This window comes from Prunus dulcis, chromosome 7 (genome assembly GCF_902201215.1).
Source record: "Prunus dulcis chromosome 7, ALMONDv2, whole genome shotgun sequence".
Classification (NCBI taxonomy): Eukaryota; Viridiplantae; Streptophyta; class Magnoliopsida; order Rosales; family Rosaceae; genus Prunus; species Prunus dulcis.
In genome coordinates, this window is record NC_047656.1 from 11,761,393 (window position 1) to 11,784,833 (window position 23,441).

At 36.9% G+C, this 23,441-nt stretch overlaps 3 protein-coding genes across 3 annotated transcripts; all 3 read right to left on the reverse strand.

The window, feature by feature from the left end:
- Window positions 1–9,807: 9,807 nt before the first annotated feature.
- LOC117634265 (probable CCR4-associated factor 1 homolog 9) lies at window positions 9,808–11,008 on the reverse strand. The gene has a single exon (XM_034368281.1). It carries the CDS (start codon window positions 10,767–10,769, stop codon window positions 9,918–9,920), a length of 852 nt encoding a protein of 283 aa, XP_034224172.1. The 5' UTR covers window positions 10,770–11,008; the 3' UTR covers window positions 9,808–9,917.
- Window positions 11,009–13,446: 2,438 nt separating this feature from the next.
- On the reverse strand, window positions 13,447–17,701 carry LOC117633720 (ubiquitin-conjugating enzyme E2 variant 1D). Its single transcript, XM_034367444.1, has 4 exons — window positions 17,452–17,701; window positions 16,596–16,735; window positions 15,445–15,570; window positions 13,447–13,939 (listed from the first exon to the last, which is right to left on the reverse strand). The coding sequence occupies exons 1-4, from the start codon at window positions 17,483–17,485 to the stop codon at window positions 13,799–13,801; spliced, it is 441 nt and encodes a 146-aa protein (XP_034223335.1). The 5' UTR covers window positions 17,486–17,701; the 3' UTR covers window positions 13,447–13,798.
- A 4,112-nt stretch (window positions 17,702–21,813) lies between these two features.
- On the reverse strand, window positions 21,814–23,214 carry LOC117634521. Its single transcript, XM_034368665.1, has 2 exons — window positions 22,909–23,214; window positions 21,814–22,788 (listed from the first exon to the last, which is right to left on the reverse strand). The coding sequence occupies exon 2, from the start codon at window positions 22,754–22,756 to the stop codon at window positions 22,388–22,390; it is 369 nt and encodes a 122-aa protein (XP_034224556.1). The 5' UTR covers window positions 22,757–22,788; window positions 22,909–23,214; the 3' UTR covers window positions 21,814–22,387.
- Window positions 23,215–23,441: the final 227 nt, after the last annotated feature.

Consider the following 23,441-nt stretch of genomic DNA (forward strand, 5'->3'; position numbering starts at 1 on the left):
TTGAATATAATAGTACGGGTGTTAAGTAGAGCTTTTAATTCTTTAACAGTCTTTTACCAATGGTTCTAGCTCTAGCCCGATGAAAAAAGAAATTGATTTACATATCAGTGGTTTCAATTTCAAATCCTCATAGTACATTGATAGTGTGTGTGAAAAACATCTTTCTCTTTGTAATTTAGACTATCTTTTGTATTGAAAAATAAAAACAAAAAAATCCCTGTAATCCTTTTAATTGACCCAAAAGAAAAGAAAAAAGTCCTTTTTTTCAATTTCCACAAACCTATATATCAAATGATTTTGATCTCTATAACTTAGGTGAAGTTACTTTAGTTCTTATAGTATCAATTGTTGCGATTTAATGTGATTTACCAAGAGTTGCCAATTTTAGTACAATGGCTTCATTTCGTCCTTCTTTTATATTTTATAATATGAAATTTATACATGTGTGACATATGTTTAGATGTGTAAAATACCTCACACACAACATTCACGGGCTAATTAATATATTATATGAGTTAAATCCAAATTTGAAACTAATTACTACTCAAAGGATTATATAATTTATTTTTATATGCACAATACTCTTGTGATATTCTCTCTTGTTGTATTGTATGTTTTGTAGGAGCACAATGGGCAATCTTAGTTGTGAGATCTTTCAGATCAACACTTGATCTGCTTTTTTTCCCCCCCCCCCTAAAGAAAAAGCATTTGGACGGAAACTGAAGTTTAAAAAAATAAAATAAAAATTGTGAAGAAAACAAAAGAAAAATCATCTATCCACAGTATTTTCTCTTTCCTCTTGGTTTAAGAAAATTAACTTTAAGGCACCAAGATCACAATATCAAGAAAAGATTTTGCTTAAATGAGATTTTAGGTCTCTTTGGCTGGCTTCAGCTAATATGGGAATTTGGCGGCTAGGAACTTTTTGTATTTTATACAATTCTTCTGCATGATAGATTTTTATACGGCAAGGGGAAGGAGAGAGAGAGAGAGAGAGAGAGAGAGAGAGAGAGAGAGAGATTGATACTTGTTGGTATGATTTTGGAGTTATTACACCGGTGGTCACGTATGGCCCCTCTAGTAGCTAGCCTCACTGCTGAGACACTGAACAAGTTATTAATCTATATGTTGATGATTTCGTCATTTCAAAATCAATCTTAAATTATCTCATACATTCCTCATTTATAAGCGGCTTAAGAAAGTGGGAAGTGAAATAATGTATTTATTCAAACCTTCGAAAAAATAAAAATAATTTATAATTCAAGTGATCGAAAGTATTTACTTCAAACATCACACACTGTGTTTGCTTGTCTAAAAGTAAAAATTAAACCTCACAAGAAGAAGATATATATAATTAGTTAAAGCTGGAGGAAAAGAGATGAAATTCAAAATTGATAGGCATGTGGGGATGAATATATCATGTGGAAGTATGTAACTCCAAGTCACGTGCCCTCCCAAGCATTACAGAGGGAAAGATTGAGACCCTTGAGAGAGACTCATTTATTACTCTTCTCTATTTCATGGATTGGTGGGATTCTGATCTCTGCTATCAGCATAGAGAGAGAGAGAGAGAGAGAGGGCAATAGCTGCCAATTGCCATGGCATGAGTTCTGTGAACCCTTCAATTTATTTGCGCGTTTTGTTTCTTCTAAACCTCCAAAAGTAGGTCACATCCTTTAATTTGAAGCTCATCTTTGTATACAATTCATAGATTCAATCAGTAGTCAATCCTAGGGTTCACATCTATTGATCTTCTTGACACGTCATCCCCATCACTTTCTAGTACTATATCAAATAGTACTAACATATAATTGTGTAGATAATTTTTTGGACGTTATGTTGCTACTTTTTGTTTATATGAACACATATTCAAAGGCGGAAGAAATAATTTTGTCCAACAAGTACACGAGGAAGGAATATTGCCAAAAACAATTTACACCAATTTTTCAAGTTCAATTAACAAATTGTGGGGATGATGACTTTGATTCAGGCGGCATGTGACTCCGTGGGTTTAAGGTAATTTCGCCCCTATAAGTATTTAAACTCCACGTAACTAATAATTCAAATATGTAGTCCAACAACATAACATGTTAAATTATCTGTACAATAACACGATTCTTGATTTTATTATATCGTAAAAACAATTGAAAAGTAAAGAGGATAGGAGATCTAATTTTGTGATGCATAGTTCTCAATTCCATTTTCAGTATGCATCGAAGGGTCCATTGCATTAATCTTGATTGTGTAGTTGCCCAGGTGGTCCTTTAACCATATCCACAGAAAGCTTTAACCTAAAAATCTGCTCCTCAGCTCATAAATATTAGAAATAAGATGAGTATCATTTACCAACACCAAGCAACACAACAATATACAGCGCAATTATACCCCACCTTGTTGACGCAGTATCTTGTGACTCAGCCCCCATCTTTTAGATTCTAATCTAATCAAGTGACATTGACAGACTCAAAGTGTTAAAAGGACTAAACATTAGGCAGAGCAGGAAAAGTGCTGTTTCTTCATATAAAGCAAAATCCAAACTATTTTACCACGGACGAGTAGGAGACTCCCGGCTATTGGTGCCTGAGATCCCACATGTATCAACGGCCGGTAACTACCCACTTGCGTGTTGATGACTGACCCGAACATTGCTCAAAATAGTTTGCATCGAGTTCAGAACTGGGGTATTCGCTCAATGATTAATGTTTTAAAAAGTTTTATGCGGAGGTAAGGTTTGTGTGGAGGACCACCTTATCCCTCATTCCTTGTCTTATGGGGACCAAAGATTACAGCTTGCGGTCTGTCCCTAGGCGCACAAGAAATACAAGTGCACATGCAGTTTAGGTAAATTGCAGGTGGTTTTGCCTTGTGAAAGAAATGCCTTAGATTAGGAAACTGCACTTTGCTCCCTTGATTCTAATTCATGGTGCATGCATGTGGTGGCTCAACCATAATTTCTCAAGTACTCAATCAAAGAAATAGACCAATCATCACATAAAAAAAGAAATAGACCAAACATAAAGAACTAATGTTTTATAGTAAAGGAGAACATGAGGGCATCAATCAGTGGGGCCAGGATGGTCTCTGCTTCCACACAAAAATGTGGCTAAATCAAATTTTCATCATCGTCAGGATTAGTACAAGCTTCTTTATACTAAACATTCATAATGTTCTTTTTATGTCTGTCTTTGGATGAGAAACAGAGCAGAAAAATTCACTAGAGAGGCAAAGGTCCTATGTCAAGGTGGGGCAATGTCTTGTGCTCCCCAAAAATATTCAACTCAATAAGGTGAGCTTTATCTATAATTATTGAAAACTTGATTTTGATTTAGTACAAAATTTCCCTATTTCCCTAAAATCTAAAGAGATTTCAGGATAGCCTATAGTCCATGTCCACAGACATTGCCAAGTTACAAGCTTCAGTAACGCTACTTGTCAACCACATCACAACCTCGATTCCTGAGCCATCCTCTACATTCGCTGTTCTATCCGGTTCATTCACACCTTCTCCACAGGCTAGTCTCCTCCCAATCCATCTATTGATCCCAAGTTCACAAGCCACCTAGGCCTTCCATCATCTTCTGCAGGGACGTTTATGGTTCAGTCCGAATCAATTTTTTCTGCGGGATCTACACCTAAACCACATTATACCCAACATACGATGGATTCTCTTCTGGTGGACGCCACTATCCTTCCCCCACCGCTCTGACCACACAAACATAACATCGTACACAAACTTGGATTTTGACCACACCTAATACTGCTCCCGACTTTGATGGTCGTAGGGATTCTACTCTCTTTGTTGATTGGATATCCACTATGGAAGATTATTTTGAATGGTATATGCTATGTCCAATGCACAACGGATTCGGTTTGCCAAACTCAAACTGGTAGGAGCTGCAAAGCAATATTGGAAGGCTGCTAAGCACCATCTATAACAACTGGGACAACCCCCTGTGATTTTATGGGATGAGATGAAATTGAAACTCCGAGAACAATACCTTCCCATCTTTTTATCGTCACTAATTGTTAGATCAATTATGGACTTTTTTACAAGGTACTTCTATTGTCCAAGAATATTATTCTCGCTTTGTGGAGCACAAATTGCGTTCTGCCGTGCAGGAAGAGCTCGCATTTACAGTTTCTCGTTTTATTCATGGCCTCCGGGATGATCTCAAACACGAGGTAAGTAGGTCACATTCGGACGGACGCCTATTGCCAAGCCTTGGAAGCTGAGACATATTTGTCGCCACAACATTCAGAGTATGAAAACGGGGTTTTCAGGACCATCTAACCCTCCTACACCGACACCTAACAAATGACCGGCTGTTTTCACCAATGCTCGCATTGAATGTTTCCATTGCCATGTCAAATAACATATTGCCTCTCATTGTCATCATCGAACTTTAACTATCATCACTCATGCTGGTGAGCCTTGTGAGAATGTGAAGCATCTCGAAGGTGTCTATGATCCATGCATCAACGATTACCAACCCTAGTCCCCTATTATTCATACTAGTAGTCACTGTCACCGTTGTTAATTTACAATTTGTATTTACAATTTGTGGCTGATGCGGGAAGCATAGGACCTAAATTTATTAGTTTCCTTGCGTATTTGTTAGTTTCCTAGATTCTCTAGTTTTCCAATTTCTAGTAGGATTTCTACTTTTCCAGATTTCCATATTTCTAGTTTTAAGTTTCCTATTTTATTTGGGTTAGGATTTTTGATTAAGTAAGAAATTTTTATCCTATTATTTCTAAGTTTTAGTTTGCTATAAATACCCACATGTAATTCTTTAAAATTCAGATTTGAATGTTGAGTAACCTTTTCTAGAACTCTCTGATTTCTTCCCTTTCTTTTGTCCCTTCAATCTATATTTTCTTCTTCTCAATTTATATTTTCTTCTCTTCGATCTCTAACATTCTTCTCTGTTCTATTGTTTAAGTGCTTAATCTAATACCTACGGGCTGTATTACATCACCTCGCCTTTGATCATGATCATGAATGGTTCTTCAGAGAAAGGATCCACAGGGAAGCCAAACATCATTCTTCACAACTAGTCTCATCCATTTAATTCCAGCTTTTGTCTAATGTGGCAAATGGAGAGATAGGATCATTAATCAAATATCAAAGACAATAGAACACTAGTACCAAGTGCCACAACTGCCTCGTACGTTGATAAAAAACATTTTAGATAATATCAACAGCAGCCCCACCTTGAATTAGAGTAGTGCAACATTGCCATCAACACTGAATTAGAGTAGTGCAACATTGCCATCAACACTGAATTAGAGTAGTGCAACATTGCCATCAACACTGAATTAGTGTAGTGCAACATTGCCATCAACACTGGGCAATTGTTGACCCACAATGACAGAGACCAACCACCCTCATCCCCCCATTTTATCCCCACCCAGCCCACATGTGGCTCCAACATTTTCTTTTTCTTTTTCTTTCTTTCTCAAAGTCAACATAAGTGCCACAGAAACAAAACATTTCAGTTAGGCTTCATGCCACAGGAGCAAAAACCCTGCTACAAGTCTAACCCGGCTAACCCGAACTTAGGATTAAAATAACCATGACTTCCAATATGCCAAACCCAAAAGTACTGCAAATTCGACAAGCTCCAGTAAAAGTATATCCCGTTTACCTAAATCAAATACTGCTAACCTACCATGACAATCACTGACAGTCCGCAGATATCTTTTCCCCTTTTAGAAGAGAGGGTCCGGGTTACTGTAATCTCTGCAGCACATGCACAATTTTGGGATGTGTATTATTACCATGTCATCAATCATTTTTCACCCTTTGCTCACTTGCATTTCCAGATGACAAAGCATGTAGCTGCTGAGAAACAAATAAGCATGAAACTTGGCTGTACAAACACTCTAAGTGCACCAGATATACCAGGCACTAATATTATCCAGTACCTGCGTTGCATGTGATGTGATCGCTAGCAGGACTCAGTTAGCAACCAGAATGGATATTATCAATGCTCAGCAAAGACCACAGTAACCAACATAGTCACACTGCACACAGATACAAAAACATACATGGAAAGATCAATTAGAAGAATGTATATTTTTCTTGATGGGATCCAGCTCCTCTGCATTTCCACACAAATGCAGAAAGCCAGTTGAATCCAAACAACAGATCCCCATGTGACACATCCGAATTCAACGGGGCCAGCACCAAGTGGTGGTTCAACTTCAAATTCTATAACTCGTCCCACACAAATGGAGAAGGCCAGTGGAGATTCTTTTCCAACTTCATTGATTTGACAATTACAATACAAATTTTTCTGGATATATTTCCTATGCAAATGGACAAGGCCAGTTGAAAACCAAAGATAGATCCACATGGATTGCGGCCCCAATTCAGTGGGGCCAGAAACATGTGATGGTCCAGATTAGAGAACTGATCCTTCTCATTTGATGTAGAGGTGGAGAGGATCACTTTCCATCTTAAAGGCCTGATGGCTCTGGAAAACAGTACAAATTTAATTGATGGGTACTAAAAAGCAAAAGACTCTACCCAAACGAATCTGATTCTAAGTAATAACAAAACCCAATCAAATCCACTAGAAATGGCTTGAATTATAACAAAACCTGAACTTCTGATCAGAAGAACAATAGAAAACCCCACAGCTATGAAAATAAGTAATTAACGCAATGGTTTTTGTAATTCTCAGAAGGGTAATGATTTCCCCACTCCATTTTATAACTAAAAAAGGAGTGTAAGTGGATAAAATTGGAGTAGGGAAATCACCACTCTTCTCAAAACTGCTGCGAATTGTTAATCTTTCCATTTTTGGTAAAAGTAGCTTACGGTTTTCATAATTAAGTAATCTACTAAGAAGCATAAGATCAAATCTAGGGTGAAGGGTTCCAAGGGTGCAAGAAGGGCCACCATCATTTACCCTAGAATCAATGTTCGATTGAAGATAACAAAAATAAAGTTTATAAGTCACAGACACGAACCTGATGTGAAGAGAATTCAAAATGGCCGGACTTCAAGATATCCACAGAAGACATGTCAAGGACATCTAAGAACCATAACTCTGTAAGAAGGATACAGAAAGCAAGCAGATTATATCTGGACTAAATTTATGCTTCAGACGAACCACAGGTGACAGCTAAAACTTACACACCTCCATTGAAATTCCCACCAAAAACTAAAATGATGTTGACTACAGATTAAATGACCTGATATAAGAGCACATTTCCAAACTTCTAACTAATACACCCAAACGGAAGATAACCACTAGGGGATCAGGGATGAAAAGGTAAGCTTTAAATCAAAATACAATCACTGCCTAAGCAGATGTCATGCCAAAAAAAATCAACCTGTTTCTTCAACTGCAACCCCACGATAGAAGGTGAAAATGAAAAACAAAAACATGGTAACAAAATCTCACACGTATACACATGCATATATGGATTGCCTCCATGCGCAGTCACAGGAGCATGTGTCTATAGATTAAAAATAAATTATACAACGTATGTCAAATGCCTTCAAGAGCTGTAGATCCTGCAAAAACCAGGCAAGTCCACAATGTCAACTTCATGTTCAATTTTTATTGTTTTGATTATCAACAAAAGGATGCATATCTATTGCAAACATATATACATATAACAAGGGGGGGTACCTAAGGAAAAGGTTCAGTTCTAGTAATAATTCAAAACCAAAAGGCCCCAGAAAATCAAAGAAAATTGACACAATCCTAAACCTACCATTCTTGGAAGCTGATAAGAAGGATTGGGAGCTATACAGAAAATTTTATTTTAGCTGCATTTAGAATTATAAAAATTGATGAGTTGGGCAGCATAGGGAAGCAACGATATTTTAGCAGACATTAAAATCATGAGTCACAACACAAGACCTGGTCTTAACTTCTCATGCCGATGACCACAAAATTCAGAAGGCATGTTTCATGGAAGTTAAACTCTCAACTACTGAACAACATACTGATACAGATGAAATTTCAAGACCAGTTCATGATGCCACAACCTGATTTTTCTGGAGAGCAGCAGCTACTGGTATTGTAAAATAAGGAGATTAAAAAAAGGTAGTAAGTGACAAACTAATTTATCGCTTTAGTTGTTGGATAAACAGCTTTGAACCTGCGCTGAAGTTTAACAAACTATAATAGTGGTTTGTTTCTGTATAATGGCTTTTAACCTGCAATACATGATACACTTTTCATTAGTATATGACGGAAGATGATGGTGATGATAATGAAGAATTGGCTGGTAGAAACTTTAATGAATAGCCTTCATCTGCCCCCATTGCAGTTTGACAAGAATGTTCACCACCTTCCATTTGGCAAGTGTTGGTGCAAAATAAACCTCATATTATGATGGCCAGCAGGTCACCTTATGCAAAAATTACTCAACTTACATAGCCATTCTAGTAGTCACAATAAAATCAGATTAGAACTTGTATTGCCTGATAACAGGTGCAATGCCCCTGGTAAGGTGATCAATCAACAAACAGTTCTAAATCACTATCATTTAAGTTACTTTCTATAATAGAACTCTCTCTTTCACTGTTTCCATAATGGGAACTCTTGCTTTCACTACTATTTCCGCTTCTGCCACGAATCTGGAACTCTCGCTCTCACTACATTAATGGATAAATTGTTAAAGGAGTCATTATTAATATTAAAGTAATGCATCTCAGATTGGATAACCTAGATTAGTACCAGAAATAACAATTGAAAGCTATGGTAAGGGGACAAGTCCATTTGTATGGCACACGTGAGATTTATTGACACAAAATGATTATTCATCTTCCAGTAGTTTTGGAAGCCAATATGCAACTGGAAGGAAAGAGTAGGGGTGATAATGGTATTGGCCATACTGAAGAAGCATACAACTAACAAAGAAATTGACAGTACATGCTGTGGTCCATAAGGATTGCAAGTCCTAAAGATTACATTTATGTTGTGAAGAGAGGCTAAACGGCTGCTTGCTAGTCTTTTAGCCTTGATAGAAACCACAAGGTTGACTAGGTTTGATCATTGAGGGAGACAAACAGGTTGCTAGTAAAGTCACTATTTGGTAGAGACTGCACACTCCTGAAACATATAATGTCACACTACGTTGATTGACTTCATTAACTTGTGCCCTACTAACAACAATTGATGCCCCAACTAAAACTAGTAAGAAAGAAACAGTTCATTTGAATTTATTTGATTGTTTCCTCTTTCTTTAGCATAGAGAGGACAGCTATTAAAAGGTTTATGTGGTAAGCTCACATTACCAAGAAGGCGAGAACCTAGATATTACATATACATCTTCAAAGTAATATGTTCTTCAACATTGGAGGAAGGAGCTTATCATGTGTAATTCTGGTTTGACCCCGTCATATTCAATTCTTGATTTTCTTACCAAATAAGTTAAAGCTTCTTGCAGAATTCAATCATCTTGCAAAGTGACAACAACCGGGGTCTACACATTCCTATGACAATGACCTGAAGAAGAATTTTGAAAAGTATGAACTCATTAAAAGCTTCTTGCAGGTATTAAAAGGTTTTTGTTTTTATATACCAAGATAATCCAACTTATTTGGTAATTACTTGTATACACTCTAAAAAAGTCATTAAATTCCACACAAAGAGACCAAACTCGACAGTCACACTCCAATGATTAAGTCCTCTTCCCAAACATCTCCAATGTTCCTAACTCTACAGGCCTCCAAATGCACCAATTATATTCACAAACAAATATGGAAAATAAAAAGTAGATGAGAGTCCAGAAAGAAAAAACAGAAAGGGAAGAAGTGGAATGAAATGCACAAGCAAGAGCTGCAAAGAATTTAATAAAACCTAATAATGATATTGATAAAGCCAAGTCATGTGTACAAAATTTACTTGAGTAAGAAAGAAATCTATGAGCAATAGATTTCAATGGAAATATCAAGAAACCTCTAGACCATACAAAACGCCGGCGAACTTCTCAATGAAGTCCTTGCCATCCTTGGAAAAGTAGTCCTTTCTGATCCTCTGGAACGCGTGCAAGGTCAACAAGCTATCCGATCCGGCCTGGTGGGTCTTCCCGATAACCCGACTCACGTTCAGGGTCTGGCAGATCCGGTCCAGCCCACCATATAGGCCGGCACAGAACTTCGTCAGGTGTTTCACGTCGTAAACTCCAGACCCGAAAAACACCCTCACATAATTTAAGAACTCGGGCAGCTTTTCCGGCAGGACTCGCTGAGTCAACACCTTGACTAGGTACCCAAAATCGTAAGCGCTATGGAACGTGACCCAATTTACGTCGTTGTTGCAAACGAGCCCCGATGACATCATCAGCTCGGCGAACCGGACCGAGTCGACCCCGAAATCCCGGTTCCGGTCGAAATCGATCCCCTGCCGCCGAAGCAACTCCACCGAGTCGTGCGCGTGGGGGTCTCGCGCCACGTCGAAGTCCCGGAAATTGAATTCCCAAATATACATATTCTCGGTGCCCAAATTCGGCAAATTGCCATTGCCGTCCGAGAGCGTGAGGCCGACTTGAATAAGATTAAGACGATCGACGTTGGCCTTGAGCATGAGGTAGTGCGCGTCCGGTTCCCGGTGCCGGAGAGTCGGGTCGTTGGGGTCGGGTCGGACAACGACGCCCGGAAACTCGGTGTCCATTGAAATCAGCGGGTAATCGTCGATGACGGACCGGATCAGTTCGAACTCGGAGTCGAGGTTATCGGACCAGACCGACCGGGTCAGGATGCCTATGGGCAGAGGGCGCTGTGCCGGGTCGGGTGAAGACATAGCATAAGGTCGTCCAGATCAGATTGAATCGGATCCGAATCGACGATTGCTTGTTACGAAATTTAAAATAAATAAGACGAATATGATGGTGAATTTGGTTAGGGTTTGATGGATGATTTTGAAAGACGAACAAGAAAAAAGGGGGCAGTTTTATACAGAATCGATAGAAAGAGGAGATAGACGTAAGACGTGTGGGGCAAGCGTTCATTATTATTTTTGTTACTTTAAATTTTTTTGGATTTGTTGTGAGATACTATTATAAAATTTGATGGTGTTGTTGATTTGTTAATTTCCTTAATTTGTTTTTGTAGATTTGTATTAACTGAAATTTAGCTAAAGTTGGGGAAGTGGTGGAGCCCCTGAAAACAATGGTGGCTGTCGTGTTTTCGCTCGTCGTTGTGCTGATGACCGTATTGACCACTGGGAGATTGACGTGCGCTTAAATACAGAATTTGACTCACAGTTTTGCGGTGATCTAGGGGCATTTTTTGGGGTCATAACAATAATTTCTCATCCTTTATTAGTCAAATTTGTTTTGTTTTCTTTTAAGGCATTTCCTATTAAGATGGAAGATAATATACTAAATTTATACATATTAAACGAATACTAGGACTCGAATCTAGACCTTTTTTGAGGGACTATATTAGTGGGTCTTTTGCGATTTCCCCTTTGGTTTGATTTGATTTGATTTGCTTTCCTTTTTGGATTAAGATTTTCTTTTTTTGACCAAAAAAAAAAAGAAAAAAGAAAAAAGAAAAAAGATTTTCCTTTTATATTTGCTAATCGAATTAGGTTTGGTTACTATACAAAAGTTGTTTTTATTATATTTAGATTTTTGTTTATTATCCATTAATTTTGAGACTTCTTTTGAACGTGGCGAGTATACAAATCGAACTGTATGTGATAAAAATAATAAAGTAATTGGATGGATTAACTCTTGCATTTCGAAGACTCGGCAACTATAATGTGTGTTTGAAGATTCGCTGGAAGTCGGCCTCATCAATTTTAACTTGAGGATATTGACAATATTTATTGTGTCATGAGAAGTTCGTATTTGAATATTTCTTCAAGATCATGGAGCAATGGTAGTCTTCAATTATACTACTAACATTTTGCATATGCGAGATTGGAAATACACAATTGACGCAGTTGCGTAATCAAAGAAGGTTAAAAGTAGTATGAAGAAAATAATTGAGAAGCCGATAATTGAAACCATGCTCGTGAATTATTTTACCAAAGATGTAAGAACTTAGGTGTTTGGTGATGTAGATTTTTCACAATAAAGAAAAAAAAAAAAAAAAAAAAACCAATGGGAAGTAAGTGGTAATTATTGAGACTAAACAATCCGAATATATGCTAGGGTCAAGAAAAGACGGGGGTCGATTTCTTTATTTTTAACAATGCTTGTTTTAGCGAGAACTCGAGGTCAAAAAAACAAAACAAAACAAAAAAAGAAAAAAGAAAAAAAGAGAGAACTCGAGGTCGATTTATTTTCAAACATTAATGTAGAACAAAAAAGGGGAAGGGATTGACTTTGACAAGTCAGCAGTGTGTTGATTAATGCCAAAAACATGTGTTTAGAAACTAAATTGTATACAACGAACGTCGGCAGTGAGCTTTACAGAAATGTGAAAGCCATGTTTGTTGGCGTAGTGTTTGAGACGTTGAGCTTTTGTTTACCAGTCATGAAAATGACAACAGAGGCCAAAAATAGGTCCAAGCAAAAGCCAAAAAATAGGTCCAAGCAAACAAGTTGCCAAGTTAGGTTACCCACTTTTCCTCATTTCGCTGCCCATGCATTCCCTTTGCCACAAAACCCGACTTGAGGCGGTGCTGCTGACTCAACAATGACTCATCCATAATATCCAGAGAACTGTTATGTTGACTTGAGATAGTAAAATGATGGGGTTCAATCCATCAATCCTAATAACCCTGCACTAAATCGGACAGCTATTAGAAAACCCCTCATTATGAAATGAATACGGGATCAACTAACCCCCTAATCTATTTAATCCATACATTTTCAAGTATTTTGTTACAAATTTTTGTGTGTAATACACATATATCTATATGTTTTAGTAAATGCAGAGTAAGTCAGGAATTGAAATAATTGAAATACTTGTGTTAATAAATAATTCCAAAACCCATTCCTGGTTGGTGATACTGAAAACATATCAGTGAACGTGTCTCTGGGTTCAAGTCCAGCATCAAACACCCAGTTGGCGATATTGAAACTGAGTAATTCGCGTTCCCTTGTCAATTTATTCGGCTTTTAATATTCTTTTTGTAAGAAATAAGACTTAAAACTCGGTAAAGCAGCTGCAAGGCAGTAACCAAGCAAATTGTTAAACGAATCATCTACAAGTTACAATTGAGGAATGCTAACCAACACATACTCAAACTAAAATCTACAGTAATTACACATTTCGACAGAGAATTCATAATTCTGTACCAATAGGATCATGTTCGATGGTTAAACGGACCTCAGTCATCTTGAGATCCAAATGGTGCTCAACATCACAAATGATTTACTTCCAACGAAAATGAACCGAAAACAAACACAATTTACAGTCGATTTTACTGCCACAATGAGCGATTGAATATCCAGATAGTGAAACATGCTTCAACTGTCGTTGGGATTGCTGTTGCTGTTTTGCTTACAATCACAATTTTCGTATATGGGAACTAGGAGTTTGGTTTACTCTCCCACTCACAATATAATTGACAACTAGAACAATAAGAGGATAGAAGAAGTATATACACAGAGAAGGGGTAGAAGAGTCCACTTAAAAGGGTATGTTAAATATTGGACACACATAAAATCCCATTAATCAAACAGCATCCCTTGAACACAGTTCGAAAAAAGAAGAAAACAAAACAAAGTTGAAGCCACGGAGAGGTAACAAGAGACTTTTTTGGGGCACTCCCCTGCATGATCTTAACATAGGATCAGCAACACCGACGTTACAAACTATATATTGCATATTGCATATGCAATTGGTTCCATGATATCTATACGGTCTTGAAAGCTAGAAGTAGGTACCTTCTGGAGGCTGGACCAACTTCCGGTTATGCGGGGATGCCATCTCCTTTTTCAGCTGTGTAAGTATATCCTCCATGGTGTACTCTCGCTGCCAGTTCGCAAGAGGTCCAAATTTCTTAGGTTCCACCTATTCAATTGGATGTGTGAGATACTGTCAAAAATATCACTAAAAATAACTAAGTGGACTGAATTTTCGATAGTCATACACCTGGTCCAAAAGCCGTCTGGTCGGGGCCATCAATGTTCTTATAATCAACATCAATATCATTTAAGAATTAAGAATGGGGGACAATCCTGGAATTGTTTGTGATAGTTGTGGTAAAAGACTATACAGTACCTTGGTTTCTTTACAACGAAACAAAAGACAAATATACTTTATCTAATGCATACACCTAACGGGAGCATTTTTGCTCCCCACTTTAACCCAATGTGCAACCTCACCACCCTTCTCAGAGTTTGACATTTGTCCATGCTTGTAACCATAGTTAACCCTTTTACTTTCAATCTTTTTAAGTATTTAAAACTGAAAATTCAAGTAAAATAATTAAAAAATAACATTTAAAAACAACTCTCTCCTTCTCTCTCCCCCTTCCCGACCCACCCCCACCAGCCACCATTCCCCAGCAATAGCCCTCAGCCCCACCCAACGAACTCTACTCCCAACAACAACCTCACACCCTCCAATGTAAAACCAGAATTAAATCCTTGTAAAACTTACCGAAATTTTCAGGCTTGTCCCAACAAGAAGTCATGGGTTTTTAAAACTTGATTTTTTATTTTTTTATTTATGAACTGGGGAAAAACCCCAGAAAACTTTGTTCAATTTGGCTTTGGGTAATTTTTTTTTTTTTTTGGGTCAATGGTATTTGTTCGGTCGAGATCTGGAATTTTTGGGCTTAGTTTTTCGTCACTGAATTTTTCTTATGAAGAATTTGTTTTATCTTTGAATTGGATATCGTTACTTTGTCATGCTTGTTTTGTTTCCAGTCTTGGATGTGTTTTATTTTGGGTTGGAATTGTGGATTCTGAATGTCGGTTATGGCTAATTTGTCTAGTTTGATTTTGGGGAGTTGGTCGGGAAGGGAGAGCTAGAGGGTTGGTTCTTATTTTGAGTGGCTGATTGGATATAGGAAGCAAGAATTGAAGAAAATCAGACAATTGAATGTGCCTTTTTCATGGGTCTTGTCAGTGTTGGTGTTGGTGGTGGTTGTGGTAGGATGCATGGTTGAGGTTGAACGAGGTGGAGGTGGCGGCTGGGGTTGCTGAGGGAGGTGGCTGGTGGGGGTGGGTCAGGAAGGGGGAAGAGAAGGGGAGAGAGTGTTTATTTATTTATAAATAAATGTTATACTTAAAAAGATTTAAAAGTCCAAGGGTTAACTATGGTTACAAGCATGGACATATGTCAAAAATTTGAGAAGGGTGGTGTACACATTGGGTTAAAGTGACGAGCAAAAATGCTCCCTACACCTAACGCCTCTCTCTCCTTTACTGTTTGTGAAAAGGGGGAGGTTGTTAGACCACCAGAAATGAGTCTGAATAATGCTAAGTGCAAAACACTAACTGCAGCGAGGAAAAAAAATGCAAACTACAAACAACTGCATTAAAAATCATGTAATGAAATCATAATCATACCACTCCAGTTTCATGGTTAACACAAGTCATGTTAATCCGTGAATGAAAACGAACACTTGGTGGCTTCTCAGGGTAATCTTTATCACAGAACAGCTTCAACTGATAGATTCGACCTTCATGTACGGTCTGGACACAATAAAAAGAAGAACATTATTACATTATACAAAAAATATATGCAAAAAGCATATAACATTTTCATCACTTTCGTAAGCTTAATAACACTTGATAAGAAAACATTGCCTGAACAACGCTATAGTAACAATTAGGAGACAAGAATCAATTAATCCCAAACAGATTCTTCGAGGAGGAATAAAGAAAGAATCGACCACCAAAAGATTACAGGGTATGCTTAAAAGGTTGGAAAACTACAGCTTCTTCCTTTTATTCAAGAGATTTGAAGAACCTCCAACCCCGACTCCCATACAGTTCCCCTTCCTTTTCAAAGTAGATAATTATAAAGACGGACTGAACAAGTACCTTAAGTTTTTAAGCAGGTCTTACATCACTTGTAAAAACCCAGTACATCATAATATCAAAAGTAAAGGTAAAACGATATAATTCGTACTTAGAATTTGCTTAAGGATGAGCAAATATTAGTTAGCTCAGCCGATGCTAATCAACTTATTTGGTAGGATCTAGTAAGCTTTCCACAATGTCAACCTTTTGTCCTTTTAGGCATTGTTTGTTAGGGAGGATTAGACTAAAAGTGGCTATATTTCATGTGCAATCAAGGCATAATATGAATATTGTTGTCTAACTTAGAGGATGAAGGAGGACTATTCATAGAAGGGTGATGACTAAAACTTATCACTCAAAATCCCACCATTTTCAAGGGGATAAGTTTTAGTCATCAACCTCTTATATATAGTCCCCATTCTTCCTCCAAGTTAAACAACATATCCATATTATGCCTTCGATGCATATGAAATGTAGGCATTTTGCTAGTTTAGTCTAGTCCTCCCTATCAAACAAGCCCTTAGGGTCTAAGCATGGACTAATTCCAGAAAGTTTAAATAGAGTAATCTACAAATTCAGGAAGAGACCACAAATGCAACACATAATTTTTCCTGATAAGAAAGCATGAAACAAGTAATCTGACAAAACAAATCTTAAACGAGAACATGACATAATCTAAAAAAAGAGATATTTACATTGTGGGGACCAATGATGGTACCAGTCCAAGAACGCATGTAGATGTCATCTCCGTCATCCATTCCATAGCTGACAGTGCCATCCCCAATACCTTTCTCTCCACGTTCAAGTTCCTCCAGCAATCTGAAGTTTCGTGGGACTGCAAGGAAACTCATGCATGCATGCTTGACAATATAAGGGACATGAATAGAATCTTGCAGACAAAATAAGCAACAACCCCCGATAGTTCTGAATTATATATTTCTTTTATTCACAGTCCTCTGAATACACACAAACATAACCAGAAACTTGCATGTAGACAGACCAAATCATGCTTGGTTGGCAGATTTGAAACAGTCTCTTTAGTACGCCGTTCAATGGAGAATCAGTAGAAGAAAAAAAAGTTCTAATTAAACATACATTGGTTAATAAACAATGATGAGAAAGAACAAGCAGGAACCATCATCAAATAAGGCTCAGGAAGGTATTTATGTAATGAAACACAAATCACTGGAAGAAAAGAAAAAACAATCTTTAACTTATTCCCCCATAAATGCACTCTATATAGAGACAACCAAAACTGCAATCTTGCATTTCCAACTTGTAATACCATGCAAGTAAAACATTAATCAGAAATGAGCTCAATTTGATTCCAATAACACAAATTATGAACAGGAAAAAAAATACAAAATACCAGCTTCAAAAGCAATAATTTATTCAACTAAAGGCCAAACTTACCGACCAACATGTGATATCATATATATATAAAAACTCATAAACCACAAAATCAGTAAAAACCCATTTGCAGAGTGCATGAAAACAACAAGATCAAAGAAAAATTTGATCAAACAAGGACATGGGTAATGAAAGACTCACCCACGACACCCGATCCTCCTGAACCTAGCGTCATAGATGATCAGCTGGGGGTGTTTCTCAGGCTGCTGTGCCGAGATCTAATGGAAGCAAGAAGATATCTGGGGAGGGGGAAGGGTGGAGGGGTCAGACCTTCAGAGAGTGAAGAATTGAGAATCGGGAGAAAGTAGGGCGACGAAGGCAAAGTGGGAATAAAGAAGAAAAAACTAAGGGCAAAAGGGATTTTGATAGGTTATGAAAGATGGGTTAGGATTTTTTGGAATAAAGTTGGACTGTTTTCATTTTAAACTTATCTTCAAAGGACAGAGACCGCAATTGCCAATTGGTGCTCATTTGTGTTGTGGGTTTTCATGGTTGAGCCTGTTGGGTTGTGATTTTGGGTGACAACAGTGACTTTGGACCGATTAGCTTTCTTGGCCCATAGAAACTATTGGATCAAGAAGGTATGGTGGTGACCCAATGGGGAAGAAGAAAGGAATAATATTTTATTGGATTTTTGTAAGTTTCCTATATAATGAAAGAATTTTTTTTTTAAAGTTTGGGATTTATATTTATAGATGAATTGATACAAATGTTTTTGTTTTGATTGATTTGTGCTTTACTTTAGATCCAATTAGAATATGTTCGGTGGGTTGGATAGGTTGGAGGTTTATCCCAAACTTAACTTGATCTCCAAACATGTTATCTCAACTTGCCGAACTTTAATCTAATGAGTTTTTCAATATAATGAGTTCACTATCAATTGGAGATGTGGGATAGTATATATAAAGTTTCTAACTTAGATTTTGTTGTGTTGTTTTTAATAGGGTGATGGAGGGTAGTGGCCACGATGGTTCGAAGATTAAAAGTTAAAAACTTTACGACTATTTCTAATTATGTTCTCTATTTTAAAGTTAAGTTTTAGTTTAAAAAACTATAAAACTATGGTATGAGCTCTTTATAAAATTTCGACTAGAACCAACCATGTCTCTTAGTTAGGAGGTAGTTATAATGATTAGGAGCTAATAGGAGTAATGAATCTCCAATACACTCTCTAAATAAGCTCTTGAGCTCCGAAGTTAAAATTTGGAGAGGAGTTAGAAAAAACTTGATTCCAACCTTATTCTTTATCTAGTTCCGAAGTTATTTTTGTTTGCTTGTACTTGAAACCTGCCTTGCCCTTAGTATCTTGAACTTCAGAAGCAGTAGCTCTAGAAGTTTTGAATTGGTAATTTGGTGAAGATATTGTCTACTGTTACATGAATTACAAAGAGGGATTCACTATTATGCCCAATATATAGACTTAAATTATAAATTAAAAAAAATCATACATGAAATGGACTTTAGAAACATGCCCAAAGCCTATTTACAATATAACAAAGGGGCTTTGAACTTCATATAAATAACAAAACTACCATTGATTTCTTAAAATAAGTCCAACCCCAAAACCTCATAAAAAAAACCCAAAACACTCAATAGAGCATCAAAGTAATTTAATAATAATTTAATAATCAAAATTAAATTCAACATACCAGCTTTTTTTATAATTATTTTATTTTATAGTTTTTTGTAGTTTTTTTATATAAATTAATTAGTGTAGGATTTATCTATATCACTAATGCTAAGAACGGGTATATAACTAAGTATCTAAATTAGGAACTCGCTTTTCTTCCTCAAACATTCTCTATGGTTTATTGATGTTTGTTTTGGACGTTGATCATGCACACTGCCTGAGTTGTCTTCACAATGGCCTTGGCAGGGCTTGGGTTGACCTAGGCCTTAAGGAACTAAGGGGGCGTTTGGTATTCTATTCAAATAGAGAACTCAAAAACTTTGATTTTTCTTAAAAACAAGGAGTTCTTAAATCTATTTTTAATATTCAAAAACTTGTTTGGTATGCAACTTGAAAACTGTTTTCAAATCTTAAAAATTTGAGAACTTGTGGGTTGTTAGAAAAAAACTGAAAAAATAAATATTTTTTGTTTGTAATAATTGTGGTGTTTTTTAGTTGTTCTTGAGTTTGAGTTTTTAAAAATAGGGCTACCAAACAGGTTTTCTTTGTTTTGGACTCAAATTCTGTTTTTGAGTTTAAAAAGTTGGATTCAAGTTGAATACCAAACAGGCCCTAAGCTTGTTCTTCAGACCTTGACGATGGTCTAAATTATTTTCAAACTCATTGGGTCAAATTGGCCCAACAAAAACTTGGATATATGATGATAGCAAGAATTCTATAGTGAGGGATGAATCTTTATTTCTAACAGTTGGATCAAGGGAAGATTATAATGAGGAGCTTAAAGTGAGGAGGTCAATTTCACTATTAAAACATTTAAAATGTTTAAGTCCCATGATTTCTTTACATTTATTGATGGTGAGATTGACCTCCTCAAATAGCCTCCTCATTTTAACCTTTCCTTGTTGCTTCGTACATCGATACTCCTGTGGATATGTGTTCAAGTTCTTGCCCCCACACTTAAAGGACTCTTTCTAATTTTAGTTCATAGTTTCTATTGATACGGCTACATTTGCAGCCTTGTGCTTTATGATTTGGCCCAAAAATTAAATTGCATTCATGGTTGATACTTACCATACAAAATTATGTCCTCCCGCAGCCAGTCCTGCCTCTGTAGCTATTCCAGATGCTGATGATGCCAACTCAGGCAATGGCCTACAGAAATCAATTTCTATATACTGTTTAATTTTTCCATACATGAAGCTGTGCAAATTAACTATTTTATTTCCTTGCATAAATCATAAAACAGAGCTCCCCCAAAAAAAAAAAATACGTTCTTTTCTTGGTTTGACTTTGAAAAATTACAACTAAAGTTTTAAGCGTCCATGTTAGGCTTCAAGGTCTAAAAAACAGGCTGAATGAAGGAACCGTGCTCTTTTAGTCTTGTCTGCTGTGAGACTGATTGATCTTATACCAATATAAATGATGCTTAGGTATGCCATTAATTTAATTAAGCTCTACCTCATGTGTTGTGGTATGTGGACCCTTTCTTTCATGTTTTGGTGCCACACCCTTTTCTCGTTTGAGACATTTTTATCAATAGGAGATCATAACCGACTGCTGGTCTGCATCAAATTTAGATGGTTTGTGTTCTGCTACATGATCGACGATCGAGCAGAACACCAAATTAAAACGGTTTTAACCCTAAGATTTCGGATAAGTTTTGTTTAAATTGATAATATGACAACATAACATGTCATACTGTAACTGTATCGACTATTTGTATTTCATATACCATAAATGCTAAATTTTAAACCAGTGAAATGTTAGTGCATCAGCATGAGACTATGAGTTAAGAGGGTTTTCTACCAAAAATTTAATGGAACGTATGGAAGAAGAAAAGGAAGTTAAAAAGAAGGATAGGGACAAGACAAGAGTATACCAACTTACCAAAACAGAAACAATGGAAAACAAGAAAATTTTAATATTTTGAGAATATATATATATATATAAAAAGAAGAGAAAAATAGAAGAAAATAGAAGGGAGTGAATAGGTGAAATTAAATTTGTATTTATTATCTGACGTAATACCCCTCTTTATGCTCAACTGTCTCAATTACTCTTGCATTTATGTGTTTTTAATGGTCTGTCAATCTAATAATATAGTCTTCTTCTTTTTTCAATGCTCGAACTACCCAAACCATCCCACATTTTAATTTTTACATAATTATCCTTTATGTAAACCTAAATAAATTCATTCTGACCTTTATATATAAGAATCTGTTAGAAAACAGATGGATTATTTGGTAAAAAAAGTCAAGTGGTGCTGCAGCACCAAATGTGGACAAATGAGCCACACTCACATTCTTGTCAGTTACCCAAGTCATGGTGAGGAAGACAATTAGAAATTAAGCAACTAACAAATTATGGGTTGGATGCTTACTTTGTATGGTAGTTTTGATATTTGCAGTTTATATTTGGTTTGGAAAGAGAAAATCGAGAGTCGAATCGGATGCGGAGACAAGTACTCTACCACTATTCCACTACTGTGAAGATTTTCTTATTTGGTTTGACAAGACTCATGTCATATGTTTGGGTTAAGGTTCCATGTTGAAATTGCCCATGTAATTTAAACAAAAGTTCAGCAAGTATATATGGACCTAGTGGGCCCCCAAAGGTGGCACCATTTTACCTGAAAACCTAGTCTCTGAAGCTCTTAAGCGGAATTATTGCTTTCAAGTTTCAAACAAGATGCACTTTTTCAACAAGAAAAAAGAAAAACATAAAATATATTCTGAAGTTTTTACCCATCTTTTTATTTTATGCGTCAGATAAAACTCAGTGCAACTACCTGGCAATCTCTGATGTAGCAAGCTGTGAGTGGATATAGTAACGACACATAAAAGCCAAATAAACAAAAAGGGAAAACGTAAAGGTGAAGGCAAAATATGACCTAACATTTTTTGCATATGAAAATTTCCGCAGTTACAGTTAAAACCGGTTTACATTGTCTTCTGCTAAAGGGTTAACAAAAGCAGAAACAAACACATAGCTAGAAAAACAACCACAGCCAACCCTACCAAGCCCCATGTTGCATGCCCGCTTGCCCATCATCCATAACCTAATTTCTATGATTAGCGAGGTGAAAGATTTTTAAAAAAAAAAAACAGAACCAAATAGGTAGTGTTATGCGCGCTCCACTCTTTTTTTCAAACACGCTATCAAAGTTCCGTTGATAGAGTGTCTGGCCAAGCTGAACAAATCAAGGCCCAACCCAACTCAAGTTGAATTAAGCCCTGTTTGAATCAAATCTTTTTCCACCCAAATAGTGGAAATGCAGCTGAAAATGGAGCGCCAATAGCGCTACCCCCCATAAAGGAAGAAAAGGGTTGAAAATAGAAAGAGCCTAACATTAAGTCCTAGTAAAAATTGCAGAAACCCAAAAGAAAGGGGATAAACTACTCTAGCTCTGAGCTCCTTTTAGCTATTTTTTATTTATTTATAGCTCTTTTAGCTCCTCCTTGTCTTCATGGTTGTTGTTGAGTTGTTGTTGTAGTTGTTGTCATGAACAAGGTCAAGCAAAACAGTGCTCTTGCATTTGGGGCATTTTGGGTCATCTTCTGAAAGCATCACATACATGAGGCACCTTGGGCAACCCACAAGCACCATGGAAGTGGCCTCGGCCTCAGGGCTGTTTGAGTATCTGAAATTGTCTTCCTGATTGAGCTCAGAGGAAACACATGAGCTTGGTGGTGATGTTGGTGAAACAGTAGCTGATCTTCTTGGTGACTGCAGCAGTGGATTATTATTACTTGCCCTTGGTGGTGACAGGTTCAGCTTCAGATCAAGCTTTGGACCACTTCCATTCCTCCTACTCATGGCTTTTGGCTTGAAGAAAAATTTCCAGCTCTCTAATGAAAACAAACACCAACGAAGTTAAAACATGTTGAATTAGCAACAAATATAACATGAAATTGCATAGGGACTAAAATTTAAATGAAAAAAAGGGGTGTGTTTACATAAAATTATACCTTAGGGTTGAGGGAGTTGTGGCTAAGAGAGGAGGCTGGAGGGGGCTCTGAATCTAATTGGATTGTGGGGTTTGAAAAGAGAAGAAAAAAGGGTTAGGGCCTCAAACCATGAAAAGATGAGGCAACAAAAACATGGTCATGGTGAGGTGGTAAGACCTCAAAACACCATTATTTATACAATGGGAAGGGAGAGGGAGATGGATTTTCTTTAATGCTTAATTTAATTATGGGGGAGAGGTGGAGGGTATAGGATGAGAGAGAGAAAGAGAGAGAAAGAGAGAGAGAGTGATAGGAATTGAATTGAATTGAATTGAATTCAAGTTTTGGGTAGAAGAAGTGTAAATTGAGGCCAGGAAATGTATTAATTGTTGGAAAATATCCCAATAAAAATGCAGGAAATGGAAATTTGCAGTAAATATTGCAATTACAAAGTGCAGGGGAAGGCATTGCCTTCATTCATTGCTTAGGCTAGTCGGTGTTTAATATCAAAATACAGCACAGGAAAAACCCAACGGCTTTAAAGCTAAACCCTC

Excerpts from the sequence above, each read along its gene's own strand:
- LOC117633720 (XM_034367444.1), bottom strand. The coding sequence starts at position 17,485 with ATGACGCTAGGTTCAGGAGGATCGGGTGTCGTGG. Across the intron at positions 16,736-17,451 it reads AGGAGGATCGGGTGTCGTGG|TCCCACGAAACTTCAGATTG; the intron begins GTGAGTCTTTCA and ends GTTTCCTTGCAG. Across the intron at positions 15,571-16,595 it reads CCATCATTGGTCCCCACAAT|ACCGTACATGAAGGTCGAAT; the intron begins GTAAATATCTCT and ends TATTGTGTCCAG.
- LOC117634521 (XM_034368665.1), bottom strand. The coding sequence starts at position 22,756 with ATGAGTAGGAGGAATGGAAGTGGTCCAAAGCTTGATCTGAAGCTGAAC.
- LOC117634265 (XM_034368281.1), bottom strand. The coding sequence starts at position 10,769 with ATGTCTTCACCCGACCCGGCACAGCGCCCTCTGCCCATAGGCATCCTG.